Source organism: Clytia hemisphaerica, unplaced genomic scaffold, assembly GCF_902728285.1.
Source record: "Clytia hemisphaerica strain Z4C2 unplaced genomic scaffold, Clytia hemisphaerica genome assembly, whole genome shotgun sequence".
Taxonomy (NCBI): domain Eukaryota; kingdom Metazoa; phylum Cnidaria; class Hydrozoa; order Leptothecata; family Clytiidae; genus Clytia; species Clytia hemisphaerica.
In genome coordinates this window covers 1373950-1389860 of record NW_027103962.1, presented here as the reverse complement: position 1 = coordinate 1389860, position 15911 = coordinate 1373950, and the positions used below count along the sequence as shown (strand labels likewise).

Below are 15911 nucleotides of genomic sequence, written 5' to 3'. Positions count from 1 at the left end.
TTCACTTCAAACCCAGATGCCATTATTTGCTCAAAGGAAGTTTGTTGCACTTCAACCTCCTCTGGGAATACCCAATGAACACCAACTTTATCAGTTTGCTTTAAATATGATACGTTTGCGTGATCACCATAACATCACAGACAACACCTATGATAATAATTAATATATATTAATAATGTATGTCTCAATAACATTTACTTTTTGAGAGACTGGTTTCCAGAGCACAAAAGAAACACTAAATTACCTAAATACCAAGAATAAGTGCCATCATCTTGTAGCCAAAATGCCGCAACATGTTCTCCATTTTTCAACATTTTTGAATCGTTTGAATTACCGTTGTCGTCTCTTTCGTCTTCTTTTGGGACACCTGAATTGATATAAAATTTATAAAATTAGATAGATCTTGGTAAACATGAAATTGTTTTTCAGAAACTTAGCTGTTACATGGGTGGTAAGGCTGAGCACAATTTCGTTATTACCTTGTAGAGATCCCAATACATTGTTCAAGTCAGTTATGGTCAAGGATGCCATGTTCTTTGAGTCATCAAGGTACTCCATCAAATTAGATGCATACTCTTCAGTCTCAAGTTTCTTGCCTCATCTTTTCAATCGAAAAACCTTTGCTGTTTCCTTGAGTGACAAACTTGTGCATCTTGCGTACCTAACCTCAACATACAACCTTGATTCATTGTCTAAATCCTGATCTCTTTCACAATCCATTTTAAAATATACTCATCGAAATTAAAAACAACATCAAAATGACCAATATTTTTCTCCACTACAACTTATAATCTAGTTTTTCCTTTACTTTTTAACTTGCTTGTCTAAATGATAAAAAATTCTAGTGAAAACTAACTGCCCTAACAGCTCACTTTATGCATGAAAACTTATCTTAAAATGCTATTCAATGCTGAAGGATATCAAGTCTCATTTATTTAGCTTCTTTCTTTATCACATTAGAACTCGGATGAAAAAAGACAAAATAAGTGAGTCATAAGGTGTGTAATGTGATTCATCAAATTTTTAGTATATTTAAAAAAGCAAAAATATTTTATAGTTCAATTTTCAGTGTCTTTTTGTCCCCAGCGTCCTTGTTTTCCAGTGCTTTCTTTTTCAGCGTCTTTTCTCTCTTGTGCATTCTCGTGTTTCATGCGTCATTTGTTTTGTTCTATGTTTTAAAGTCATTTATCTATGTTATCAATTATTTCAAACACTTTGTCAGTTATTATCATTTTGTCATTTAGTCATTATCTAGTAATTAATTATTTCACACGCATTTTATTTAATTATCATTTGATTTCTCAAGAGTTTTATATATTCATTGTTTTTATATCTTGTCAAACTAGTTTTTTTTGTATCAAATTTATTATAAAAAGGCCAACTTTTTCTCACTCGCTACTCAGTCACAAGTTGACTATGAGAGAGTCAACATCAATATGACTTTAAATGACAAATGACAATAATCAGAATTTAAATTCAATTTCAACTTTGTATTTTCACTGGCTCACATTTCCAGCACACATTCTTGGCCAGCTGGTAGGTTTTTCTTGTTTCTTGTTTGCACTTTTTCTGTTTTCTTTGTTTCTTTTGCATAGTGACTGTTCAGGCCTTAGGTTAAGTTAAGTTAGGCTCTACTTGTCAAATACTTTTATAATTCAAGGCTCAATTTATTTTGTTAATTAGAAACTTAGGAATTTTCATTCATTTTATTTCTTAGTTTGAACTTGAACCTCAATATCAATCAATTCAATCAACGTTACAAATTCTTGTCTGTGTGTGTGCGTGGACTTACATTCAAACAGAACCCATCTCAACATCCGCTGATCGTGAAGCAAATCGTTTCAATCAATTCAATTCATTCAACTTATTTCAACTGAATCAGTCAAATCTCTCAACTTATTATCAACTTGTTCACGTTACTCAATTTACGTGAATGTCAAGACGTAATCTTCGTCGGATCGATTACAAAATACTCAACTCTACTGGGCAGCTAGTCGAGAAAGTTGCCACGTCAAAGGAGTCTTCAACTGAATTTCAAAACTACTCAACAAAATCAACATTCAACGAGATGCCATCTCAATCTGCAATCAACATCAAAGTCCTTATCCAGGAGGTAGCTGACACTATTGACGAAAATCCTGTCGAACCTGGAGCTGACTACAAAGACGTCATCGAGAGGTTAATCGAGTTACGTAAATCCATTCGATCCAATGAACAAACTCTCGTTACTGAAACCCCCGATCCAATCTTGACAACAACCATCCTAGAGACACTCAACGTGATGAAGAATTACATCAAGGATGCTACCAGATCCAAACGTCATTTTCAAATGGTACAAGCAAAGCAGGAAAGTGATGCTGTTGACCGTAAGGAAAAATCACTTCTATTCTCAATAAAAGATTCTAAAAATTCTATCGAGGAGCTTATTACTCAGTTCTCACGCCAACCAAAAGACTGTTCCAACGAGGAGTTAATGGACATGAAATCAAATCTATCATCACATATCAACTTAGTCAATGAAACTTCAAAACGTCTTGAATCCATCTCTTCAGCTGAAACCAACAATGAAACTACTACAGAAGCAATCCAACATCTATTGGAACGGTATGATCATTTGACTTTATCAAAATCTGTGTACATCAGAGATCTCAACAAAGAAATCGATGACCGTCAAGTCTATAAGCAAAAGTTGTTTTCTGAATCGAACCTGAACATCAAACTTGAGAAATTTTCTGGATATTCAGATGGTATCGATATTTATACCTTCAAGTCAAAATTTGAAAAACTACATCTCAAAACTACTCCGAAACATCTACTTGCTGATTTACTCAAGAATAACTATCTGAAGGAACCAGCCCTGAGTTGTGTCAAAACTCAAGATGACATAGACGAAATTTGGGATCGACTGAATCAAGCCTATGGCAACGTCATGCTCATCCTCCAAAGAAAAATCAACCAACTGACGTCATCAAGTTCCATTCAACGCTCCAAAGACACTGGATCAATCATTGAATCAATGACCAATATTGTCAACCTCATCAAGGACCTTACATCTTTGGCAAGGGAACATCACGTCGAGAATTATCTGTATTACGGTGTGCAATCAACAAAGTCTATAACCTGCTTGGTGATGCCAGGCTATCAAGATGGTTAACACAGATATCAAACGTCACTCTTACACCTGAGGAGACTTGGTCAAAACTGTGCACCTTCCTCGAAGATGAGCTGAAAATCCAACACCAGAAGCTGACAGTGAAATCAAGCATTCAAGACAACAAGATCGATAACAAACGTCCAAACAACCAAGATTCATCCAAACGAACTGGATCAAATCAAGACTCATCAAAGAACAACGGGACTCAGAGGTATGGATTTTCTTCTTTTCCTTCCATACCTCAATCTGAGCCCATTTGCTTTATCTGTGGTGCAAAAGACGGAACTGATGAACATGTATCCACTCTTGGTCCTGGAGGCACCAGGATTCTACAGTACTACACCTGCAAGAAGTTTGTAGAATTGAGTCCAGCTGATAGACTCACATTACTAAGAAGCAAAGGATACTGCTTTCAGTGCCTTTTTCCAGGTGCTGATGCTTCATCATCTAAGCACAAAGAAGGGAGATGTCAACGTGATTACACCTGCCCAAATCCTATCCACCAGAAGTATCCAACCAAAAAACACGTCCTTGTTTTGCAACGACCACAAGGAGGATCAAGTCAACAAAGATTTGTTATCAACTTACAAACAACGCTGTGTCCGAAGCTCCAATCTGCCAGAATTTTCCAAAAACATCAGTTTATCATTTCATGCACATGAATCGTTCAAGACGACTCCAACATCTGGTGATAAAGAATCAACTGACCAGCGTGGTATCTACATGCTACAAACAATCTCAATTGACAACACCCCATACACTATCTTCTATGACACAGGGTGTAGTGACTTTATCGTCAAACGTTCAGCCATTCAATCACTTGGTTCAAGAGCTACAAAAAATGTCATCCCAAGTTACGTCCATCGGCGGAGTTGGTCAAACATCATTGCAGTCATTTGGAACCTTCAACGTCAAAATCCCAATGCACGATGGCAATTTAGCATCATTCAATGGCATATCACTTGATACGATAACCGCTACCTTTCCACAGTATCCACTCACTGATGTTTACATGGAGATTGCTCAAAGCTACCACTCATCCGATCATTGTTCAACTCGACTTCCATCTGTACCTTCAAGTATCGGAGGAGATGTCCACTTCATGGTTGGTATTAGCTATTTACGATATCACCCAAAAGTCGTATATCAACTTGCGTCAGGACTGACGATCTATGAATCAGTTTTCAACAACCAAGATGGTGGTCGTGGGGTTATTGGAGGACCTCATGAGATTTTTCACGAAAATTCATCAAACATTCTTCAATCAAACCAACTTCCTTGGATTTTTGAGTGATCAATTATCATTGTACCGAACTGGAATTCAAGTGAATCCAGATGTCAACAAGTTATTTTCTTACTCATCGTATCCCATCAAGCAATTCGAAGAGATAGAATCAACTGGTTCAACCATATCTTATCGGTGCATCAAGTGCAGAGAATGCAACGATTGTAAGAATTCAAACATCCCAGAGGAAAATCAGCATCAAAGAAGAATATGAGCAGAACATCATTGATTCATCTGTTAAAATCGACCCTGATACGAAAACTGTCACTGCAACTCTACCCTTTGTTGCAGACCCTCTCACCAAGTTGGCACCAAACAAGAGCATCGCCCTGAAGATATATCACCAACAGCTTCGAAAACTCAACAACTCTCCATCAGATAAAGTCGAAATCATTTCATCTGAAGCAAAACTTCAAGATCTTGGTTTTGTGGACTACATTGAAAATCTTAATGCTCAACAACAATCAATGCTCAAGGACACATCGATCCACAACTTCATACCTTGGAGAGTCGTATGGAAGGCTTCATCTGTCACAACTCCTTGTAGAATCGTCTTCGATGGATCACACCCAACATCAACTGGCTTTTAGCATCAACGATTTACTGGCTAAAGGTCACAATAGTCTCAATAAACTCCAGGAAATACTCATCCGTTGGACAATCCATCCCATCGGCTTTCATACTGACATTAGAAAAATGTACAACACCATTAGACTCCACGAATCCCATTGGTGTTACCAACGTTACCTCTGGGAAGAATCACTTGACTCAACCAAAGCTCCAAAAGAAAAGATCATAAAGACTTTGATCTATGGCATTCGTCCAAGTGGCAATCAAGCCGAATACGCCCTTCGTTCGATCTCGACGACATCCTTCAAAGATCAATATCCCAAAGTTGACGAAATCCTTCAACACGACGTCTATGTTGATGATTGTATAACAGGTGCATCAACTATTCCAGATGCACACCAAAGAGCTGATGAGATTGAATTCGTCCTCAGTCATGGTAATTTCAAGCTAAAAGGAATCACGTTTTCCGGATCTGATCCACCAGAACAGCTAACGGATGATGGTGTCACAATTGGCGTCGGAGGCATGATATGGCACCCCAAAACCGATGAGCTCTCAATCAATATATCCGAATTGAATTTTTCAAAGAAACGTAGAGGGAAGAAATCAACTGAAACCATCAATATCATCCCAGAACGATTGACAAGACGTCACTGTGCTTCTAAAGTCGCAGAAATCTTCGACCTTACCGGACGAATCGCACCAATTGTTGCTACTCTCAAGCTCGATCTCCACGAACTTTCAACTCGACAACTCGACTGGGATGATAAGATTCCAGACGAACTTCGCCCAATCTGGGCTAGATCATTTCGAGATGATGCAAGAGATTCCAAAAATATCAAATTCAAACGTGCTGTTATTCCCTCAGATGCAACTTCATTAAAAGTCAATACCGTAGATTTTGGGGATGCATCTCAATCACTCATCTGCACTGCAATTTACGCTCGTTGTCCTCGACCTCATGGGGAATTTTCATCACAACTCATTTTCGCCAGAACGAAAGTCGTACCAAAAGATTACACTCTACCTCGGGCAGAATTATTTGCTGCTCTCGTAAACACTCACACAAGCGAAATCGTTAAACGATCATTGAAAAGTCTTCATGATTCATCTATCAAGCTGACCGATAGCCAAATTGCAATGTACTGGATAAGCAATGACGACAAACCTTTGAAAAAGTGGGTTCGAAGTCGCGTCTTAGAAATCCTTCGTTTCTCGGACAAGAAAGATTGGTACTACGTTCCAACAGATCAAAACCTTGCAGACCTTGGCACCAGAAGAGGAGCCACATTCCAGGATATCAACCAATCATCTAATTGGATCAATGGACATCAGTGGATGAAGCAATCACAGTCATCATTTCCCATCCAATCAGCATCTGAAGTTACGATCTCCAACAAACAGATGGTTGAAATCAACAAGGAACATACTATCGTTCAAAGTTATCACATCTTATCATTCAAAGAAACATCTGAAAGGTATAAATTCTCTCAATACCTTCTGAACCCAAATCAACACAAGTTTTCTACAGTTATTCGTATCATGGCAATCGTCTTCAAGTATATTTACACTCTACAAAAACGCACAAAAGATAAATCTCGTTCCCAACTCACCATGATGAAACATTCAACCATTCTCATTAACGATGACGAGATCAAAGCTGCCGAGACGTATTTCTACAGGAAAGCATCACAAGAGATAATTCAATTCCTTCCAAAATCAAAATATGAAAATATCACCAGACTCAACGACAATGGAATCTTGGTGTACACTGGTCGAATCCTCGCCGATGATCAAGTATCCATAGTTGGACGTTTCACCAAATCAATGAAAGATTTATCTTCGACATCCTTTTGCGTACCAGTTATAGACAGAAGATCACCAATTGCATATAGCATCATCCTCGACACACATTGGAATCATCCAGAAGTCTGTCATGCTGGGATAGAGTCCACACTTCGCTATGTCCTCAAGAAAGTTTACATCCTTGAAGGTCGAATTCTTATCAAATCCATCAAAAGTTCGTGTCAACGTTGCAAGTTTTTGGCCAAACGAACCATCGACATGGCTATGGGTCCAATCTCCAGATGCAATATCAACATAGCTAGCTCCAGCATTCTTCTACACCCAAGTCGACCTATCTGGACCGTTTCAATGCTACACACCACATCACAAACGAAAGACAGTTAAAATATGGTTGGCTGTCTTCTGCTGTTGCTCTACATCAGCTGTCAAAATCAAGGTTATGGACGATTATGGAACGACATCATTCATCCTTGCTTTCAATCGCTTCTCCTGTGACCACGGTTACCCGAAACGACTTCTTTGTGACGAAGGAGGTCAACTCATCAAAGCCTGCAAAGAAATGCGACTTGATTTCATTGATATCAAATCCAAATTGATGAAACAAGCACGTGTCGAGTTCGAATTATGTCCAGTTCAAGGCCACTCAATGCATGGAAAAGTAGAACGAAAAATTCGTGAAATCAACAGTTCGATCGAAAAATCTGTTCACAACCAACGTCTTTCAATCCTTCAGTGGGAAACGTTATCATCATCTATTGGCAATCAAATTAACAACTTGCCCTTGGCTGTTGGTAACATTGTGGGAGACTTCGAATGTCTCGACTTGATAACGCCAAATCGTTTACTATTGGGACGAAACAATAATCGTTGCCCCACTGGCATTCTATCATCTACCAACCCATCAAATATCATCAAGGAGAACCAATTTATCTTCAATGCCTGGTTTGAAGTTTGGCTTCTCGTCCATGTGCCAAAACTCATGCACCAGCAAAAATGGTTTACATCAGACAAAATCAACGTTGGCGATATCATCTTGTTCACCAAAAACAAATCAGTTCTGTCAAACTCGTACACCTATGGAATCGTCAAGAGTCTCGAATTCGGTCGTGATGGGGTGGCACGTAAGGCCATCATTCGATATCGTAACGAAAATGAAAACGTATTTCGAGAAACAAAGCGAGCTGTTCGATCATTGGTCGTTATTCATCACGTGGACGACTGTGATATGATGAAAGAGTTGGGTGAAATGGCTTTATATGTTGATTTGATTCGTAAATAAATTCGTAAATTATGGTAAATGTTTGCTTTTTTGGTGGGAGTGTAATGTGATTCATCAAATTTTTAGTATATTTAAAAAAGCAAAAATATTTTATAGTTCAATTTTCAGTGTCTTTTTGTCCCCAGCGTCCTTGTTTTCCAGTGCTTTCTTTTTCAGCGTCTTTTCTCTCTTGTGCATTCTCGTGTTCCATGCGTCATTTGTTTTGTTCTATGTTTTAAAGTCATTTATCTATGTTATCAATTATTTCAAACACTTTGTCAGTTATTATCATTTTGTCATTTAGTCATTATCTAGTAATTAATTATTTCACACGCATTTTATTTAATTATCATTTGATTTCTCAAGAGTGTTATATATTCATTGTTTTTATATCTTGTCAAACTAGTTTTTTTGTATCAAATTTATTATAAAAAGGCCAACTTTTTCTCACTCGCTACTCAGTCACAAGTTGACTATGAGAGAGTCAACATCAATATGACTTTAAATGACAAATGACAATAATCAGAATTTAAATTCAATTTCAACTTTGTATTTTCACTGGCTCACATTTCCAGCACACATTCTTGGCCAGCTGGTAGGTTTTTCTTGTTTCTTGTTTGCACTTTTTCTGTTTTCTTTGTTTCTTTTGCATCGTGACTGTTCAGGCCTTAGGTTAAGTTAAGTTAGGCTCTACTTGTCAAATACTTTTATAATTCAAGGCTCAATTTATTTTGTTAATTAGAAACTTAGGAATTTTCATTCATTTTATTTCTTAGTTTGAACTTGAACCTCAATATCAATCAATTCAATCAACGTTACAAATTCTTGTCTGTGTGTGTGCGTGGACTTACAAGGTGGGGGTTAGAGTTTTGATCATATCTTTTATACAGTTCATTTTTAGGATATGGTTGTGATAAAAAAAGTGATCATAGAAGAAAGAAGAAATCATAAAACTACTTGAGACCACCAAATATTTTCAGCTTTTGGTGTAAAATTCGTCCGTGATACTGATAACCAGATAGTTTTTATCAATGAATACAAAAAAACTTGAGATTCTTGAATGATTGCCAACAAGATTTCTCATAACATAGCAAGGGAAGTCAATGTCTTGTATTAAACCAAATGACGAGTTAGTCTTATAAAAGTTCTCTCCCAATTCCTGTTCTCGCCGAGGTACGTCGTTGAATTTTCAGCTAGAAAGTATCCAAATTGTTTTGCTCTTGAAAAAATGCTGTTCTTTAACCATTATTACAAGCATACATTTCCATCATGGGACTCATTTCCTCTGCTATTCTTTTCCACGGACCATGCATCGAAGCAAAAACATAGAAAAAGACTGAATGTTATCAATCTGATTAATTCAATGATGAAGGGTTTCTTCTCTATCGAAACAATACTGTGCACCATCTGCATTTTGAATTATCAATCTAGAAACTTTCAAATACATCTCTGAAAAATCTGCAACTCTTCAAAACAAAGCTTCTGGATGGATCGAAAATGATCGAAAAGTGCTTCTCTGTTCTGTTTTTGTGTGAATATTTTCGGCGGGAACATATCGAATGTATTTGTTCGAATCTAACGTTCGAATTAGATTTTCGAATAAAAACATTCGAAACTACACAGAAGAAAGAAGCAAGGCGGAAGTAAGTCTTAACACAAAAACAAAAAGAAATTTATATCAGGACAATTTCTGTGAGTCGACAATAAGTTAGTTATCACATGACTTCTCGTGCAATACTCGATATTTTACTCGTTAAAGAAACCTTGTGTCATCCCTTTGACATGAAAATTTTGTATATGAACATGAAGAAGGTACTAAAACAGTTCCCCGCTCAGGGCACGTATTCGCCAAAACATGGCTACTTGCGGCGCAAAGCTTAGAGAATCGCAATGTGTAGATAGGGCCTTAAATCGCGTGTTTTTCTTTGGGTTGCACAAGGGCGCAACATTTTATCTATTTTGCCAATTTTTGTGGCGGAAAATTCTTTTTTTGAACTCCCATTATCACAAACCTTTTCGTTTCTGACAGATCAATCTCTAGAGCTGAAGCTAATAATATTGCTTCAGTATTGTCAAAGAATTCAAAAAAATCAAATTTGCACATGCAGATATGGATTGAAATGCTAAAAAACGTAGTCGTCTAAGAAAACAGCTATTTTTTTAGAATCTTCCTTACAATCTAGTTTTTATATTTATAAAAAGTAGATTGCTGACGTGTGGAAAGGAATTTCGGCATGACTGATCCTTTTGTTTCGATAATAACATCAAAGCGATGTTATTGTCATAATTGAATGACCAATACCTGACATAAGCATAAATTGTACTCAAATTATTGAAAGATCACAAACTAGAAAATTGTAAAAACTGGCTTTAAACGTAGCATTTATTTTATTCCATGTCATTCTTCTGATACCTTTCTCCTCTTTATTTCAAGATGAAATGAAACAGATTTTGGATATACACGAGAATAGTGATCACTAAGCATTAATCCAAGTGGAGCTTTACTTCTGCATTTCTACGTACTTTTGCTTACTCTTATATAGGATGATGTGGATAGACTCAATGCCTTGTTCGCCATATATCCCAAAAGATGATCTCCATAATTCTCAAGTGAGTGTAGCTTTGGTGTTACCGTCTCACTTGGGAACTTTACCCTGTAAGAGGCGATCAATTCATTGATATCGTGTTCTATGAATAATGAAAATAATTATCAAGTTAGGAAAAAATCCCTTTTTTTTCATTCGGGAAGTCTAGGTAAGAGGTAGCAATCTGAAATGTGCCAGTTATAGTTTATTATTATCGCTATAAGTTAACTCCATGGGAAAAAAATTACCTCATAGTGCAAAAGGAATTTATTAAATGAATATCTTAACACAAGAATTAATTTGTCTCTTTTTGCAGATATTAAAAAATTGAAATATTAAATCATTCTTAAGTCAAACAAGCTTTACCTAGAATGTCAGTTTCGTCTGGATATCTATTCCCTCTGCGCGGCGCGATTCAAAACAGTATTACAGAAGCATACAAGTCAAATAATCTTGAAAGTTTTGCAAACTTGGATGCTATCCATATGCATTTGCGAACCAGCAAGCTTATTCCTCCAAAGATACTTGGGTAGAGTTTGAACCAACATTCTAATGTTTTCTGCCTAAAAATGATTCAAATATTACTTGATTTAAACTGTCTAACTGGTTAACAATCAAGATTCATATGATTTTTCCAAGGGAATATGCTTGATTGAAAGTTAGATAAATTGGCCATGAGAAACTGTATGTGTAAAACAAAATACCTTTAGCTGCTTATTCACATGGTTGCCAATAAAAGATTTGCCGTGACAAGCCTGTCGTTCTACATTGACTGATTTTAACATATCATCCAAAGCTTTGGTGCATTTCCCTTTCCTTAGCTACTCTTCGATTGACTTTAATTTCATTTAAATACTCTCTGACCCCGATTGCTGAAATAGGAAAATAAAGCTGAAAATAGCAATCTCAGTCTAAACATATTTTGAAACTCAATTTTTAAAATCTTGTTTAACCTGTCATGGCCCCTGAAATAGAAAAACTGTCTTTTTTATAATTTGCTCTTGGTTATGCTCAAGCTGAGGTTTAAACGCTTTATATGTTTCTTCATCTGTTGTATGGTCAGTGCTGACTTGGTGGGCAATAACTGCTTCAATGATGTCGATAATCTCATGATGGCGATTTATTTCACCCTCAAGGTCAAAGATTTTCTGGTGAGTGGAAATAATGCTCTCATCACATTATTCTTCTTTTGCAACTGCCATTTTAAAGTCAACCAACTAAAAAAATATTAAGGCTATTCCCGGATTATTCCAGGTTGAGTTAATTTTTCATCAATTTCATTAGGGAGCCGTCCACATAGTACGTACGCACTAAGGGGGGATGGGGTCTTCTCTAAAGCGTATGCTTGTGTACACGAAGAGGGGAGGGGTCAAAGGAAAATGTACGTACACAGAAACCATTTTTCATAGCCCTTTTTTGCTTTTTTTGTCGACTTTTATGCTTCTTATACGCATCAAGGAAAAGAAAAAGTTTCTTAATAAACATTAAGTCTCATGTGTGAAATAAAGGTCCGATTTGAATTCGAAATTCTCTTCAACCGAGGGGGGGGGGCGAATGAAAAAGTACGTACTTACCAGGGGGTATAGCCATTTGCGTACATGGGGAGCGGTACTCTATTTTCGACATTGTAGAGCGTACGTACTATGTGGACAGGCCCTAGCCACATTAAATTTCACATCTTAAATTCTCTAATGTTAGAATGATATTTAGAATGATACCAATGCTCACCTCACAGTTTTTTTCCAACAGATTGAAAACTTTTTGAAGGTTCCCAACGATATATCGAGAGCTGGCAGTGCAACCTAAAAAGAGAATTTCATATACTTTTTTTGAGAATTTAGCAAAAATATACCGGGTGCGCCACAAAAAAGTTTCTCTCTTTAAAACTAATTTTCTCGAAATCTAAAAGTTTTAAAAGAACCATTCCTATTTCATTGGAAAGAAGAAAGATAAACTTAAATTTTGGTGGGTCATTTATTGAATTCGATTCATTAGATCAAAAGTTATACTCAATTGAATAAAAAAGTTACTTTTAGAAAATGCTCAAAAACGTTAAAAATCGACCTATCAAATTAAACAGAAGCATAGTTATATGATATATCAGTATTTTCGTTTCAGTCATTAAAAATGATAATTAGCTGTCTAAATGACCTTTTGTTATTTAAAGGAGGTTGAAGTTATTTAAGGTTGAATTTCAATGAAAGGAAGAAAATTCGTCAAAAAAGGCCAAATAATCTGGTAAAATTCATAAAAATACATCAAATCTGGGTTTCGAGGTAGATCCAGCCTTACATAGACTTTATCCAGTCTAGAACCAAAAATCTAAGAAAAATTCCAGTAAAACCAAATTAGATTAATGTCGATGAGGATTTTAAACCCTTTCGACCCTTTCGTTTCAAAATTTATGTGTTTTGTTACGGAAAAATGCTCTTAATTGTGTAAAGGCTATTGCAATTGCCAAATTTAAAGTAAAAAATTTGATAGGTCGATTTTTGACGTTTTCGAGCACTTTCTGAAAGTAACTTTTTTATTCAATTGAGCATAACTTTTGATCTAATGAATCGAATTAAATAAATGACCCATCAAAATCTAAGTCTATCTTTCTTCTTTCCAATGAAATAGGAGTGGTTCTTTTAAAAATTTTAGATTTTGAGAAAATTAGTTTCAAAGAGAGAAACTTTTTTGTGGCGCACCCGGTATTTGTTTACCCAAGCTAAGGACTCTTTGGTTTTGTTCCCTTCAATGGGCTAGCAAAAAGGATTGAAAGCCTTAACAATTCAAGTTACCTGATCAAGTGGGATGTCGAATAATCGCTTTCCTATCACGGTTTTACATAGTTTTGCATTTTTAAGATCTCCTTTAAAGGCCTCTACAAATGTCTTCAAATTTTCTTCCAAAGAGGTAAGTGTAGTGTTCTTGGCTTGTTTAAGCGTTCATCTTTTGGAATTTTTAAATCCGATTGTCTGATGTCACACAACAAGCGTGGGTACTTTCCTGAAAAAAGAAAAACTCTAGTTGTATCCATATATTTTGCTGATAAAACAAATTTTTTTTACATGGTGGTCAATTAAAATTGAGCTTTTACAGTTAATACTTACCACTTGCTCCTATCAACCCATAAGCTGCGCAAAAAAACTCATAGTCACCAGTAAGGAAAACTCTGAAGGGGTGATCACTGTAAAAGAAATTTATAATCTCACAATTTTGATTATTGTTTTGGACCGGCTTTCTTTAATATTTGTACTAGTAATAACATGGTTTAGAGGGTGATTTGAGATTAATAACCCCGAGGTTCATTGAAAACATTTCAAAATAGCGCGAACGTAGTGAGATAAAAGATCGAAAACCGGTGTCCAATTTATATGGGAAATCAAAATGCTAAAGGTTAATGATGAAATGCTTTACTCTGAAACCTCATGGTAGCATATTTTGTTTCTGCAGAGACTTAAAACATCCTAAAAGAGAAGCAAGAGAATTTTTGGACCTACCTCGGTGGGGTGGAGGTCCTATAAATTAACCAATGCTCGTTTGTGTGTTCGTTACCAGCTTTTTATCGAGATTGGCTCATTAGTTTTTTCTGATTTTTGGCACAAAGGTGCATATGAATATGACGAATATGACGGAGCCCGATTTTCGAGAAAAATTTTTTTTTGGCAAATTGGGCCAAAAAAACGGCTTAAGAACAGGTTTTTTGGACTTTGTGAAAAAGTCATACTACTTGCATCATATTGAGTATGATAAAAATTCCTTTTGGAAATGTGTTGATAAGCTATGTATTTTATGATTGTTACAATATTTTCTTAAAAAATGTCGATCTGTTGACAAAAGGACAAAAGAAAAATATTGCTTAAGAAAGCTCTAGTGCCCTACTGGTGTTACATAAATAATATAACACATATTATATACAATTACACTTATATTAGTATGTAATATTATATAGTGTTTGATGTATCAGAGCTATTCTGCAAGCTAAATCTGGTCTGTTCAATTGTAGAATCAACAAAGACTTTTAAGCAGAGAGCGTGCGCTATACGAGTAAACTGCCATAAATGGTAGCCATTTTTTCACAAACAAATACTTTGGAAATTCTTTTGATTGCTATAATTTGGCAGTTTACAGCTGGTGGAAAAGGTTGATTATCAAATTTGTGATATTCATCGCTTTGACAGGTATTTTTTTGGGTACTCCATTAGGTACTCCATGGAGCTAACCCATGTTTTACAACGACCCCATAAAACGCAATTAAAAAAATACAAGTTTAAACGTTAAAATAACTACTTTTTAAACAGTTCACGTAAGAATTCCCGGTCTAATTTTCTTTCCTCATTTTGATTTCTCATTCGATCGGCTTCAATCTTTTCCAAAAAATTTTGAGTCTCTATACGATCTTCTTTCTGGTTTTAGAATCATAGAAATTCGTCAACCTGTGATCTCGTTGGCGTTGGTATACTGCTTCTGGAAGATTTGGTTGTAATAGCTGAAGCTGATGACGTAGACATTGATGAAGTAGCAAGCGCTTGTGAAATCTTCTTCAAATTACAAGCACCAACCTCTTTTACGTGTGGTAGCGTTATAATGGGTCTATCCGCAAGCAACTTGTCAAAAGTATCAAAATATGTTGATTTATTCAATTCTGAACCAGTCTCCTTATTCAATTGTCCTCTTTATAAGCATCCTTCAAATTATCGATCTTCTTTTTACATTGTTTTAAGTTCTTTTCACTAACGCTCAACACTAGATAAGATTTTTGCCCAGCCTTCGTCTCGCCTCACAGTATTCAACAGGTGAAAATTCTCTTTCCATGCAGCTACTACCACTTCTTCTTCTACCTCTGTCCAAGATGCTCGTTTTTTTGTTGTTGTTTCAGCTGATTGTTTCAATTTTTACATTTTTTCTCTCTTTTTTATCTTTTCTGTTTTGCTGAAATATACTTCATTGCACGAAACGCTCCTTTTGTTCATGTTAATGTGTCTTCCTTAATAAAATATTTTGTTTTAAGGGAAGCCTCTACCCTACCTTTAAGACAATAGAGCTTACGACTTTTAATTAAGGAAGACGCGTTCGACTCTTTGTTAAATGAACATTCTGTATTGTAGTCAACAAAGGATTCTCCTAACTACATTTTAATTAAGGAAGGTCTGCAGTGTGAACACGACCATTATCTACGTCTTTTTAAAGTTCATAACGTCATTTTTGCAATTAAGTTCTTAATTACTCTTAAGGGATTTGATTAAAAAGCAATTCATAAAGGCA

The 15911-nt window shown here is 36.0% G+C and overlaps 3 protein-coding genes across 3 annotated transcripts; all 3 read left to right on the top strand.

Moving 5' to 3' along the window:
- Window positions 1-1475: 1475 nt before the first annotated feature.
- On the top strand, window positions 1476-3154 carry LOC136810343 (uncharacterized). The gene is made up of 2 exons (XM_067066899.1): window positions 1476-1536; window positions 1718-3154. The coding sequence occupies exon 2, from the start codon at window positions 1934-1936 to the stop codon at window positions 3152-3154; it is 1221 nt and encodes a 406-aa protein (XP_066923000.1). The 5' UTR covers window positions 1476-1536; window positions 1718-1933.
- A 1981-nt stretch (window positions 3155-5135) lies between these two features.
- Window positions 5136-7199, top strand: LOC136810342 (uncharacterized). The gene has a single exon (XM_067066898.1). The coding sequence runs from the start codon at window positions 5136-5138 to the stop codon at window positions 7197-7199; it is 2064 nt and encodes a 687-aa protein (XP_066922999.1).
- A 55-nt stretch (window positions 7200-7254) lies between these two features.
- On the top strand, window positions 7255-8094 carry LOC136810341 (uncharacterized). Its single transcript, XM_067066897.1, has one exon. It carries the CDS (start codon window positions 7255-7257, stop codon window positions 8092-8094), a length of 840 nt encoding a protein of 279 aa, XP_066922998.1.
- The last annotated feature ends 7817 nt before the right edge of the window (window positions 8095-15911 follow it).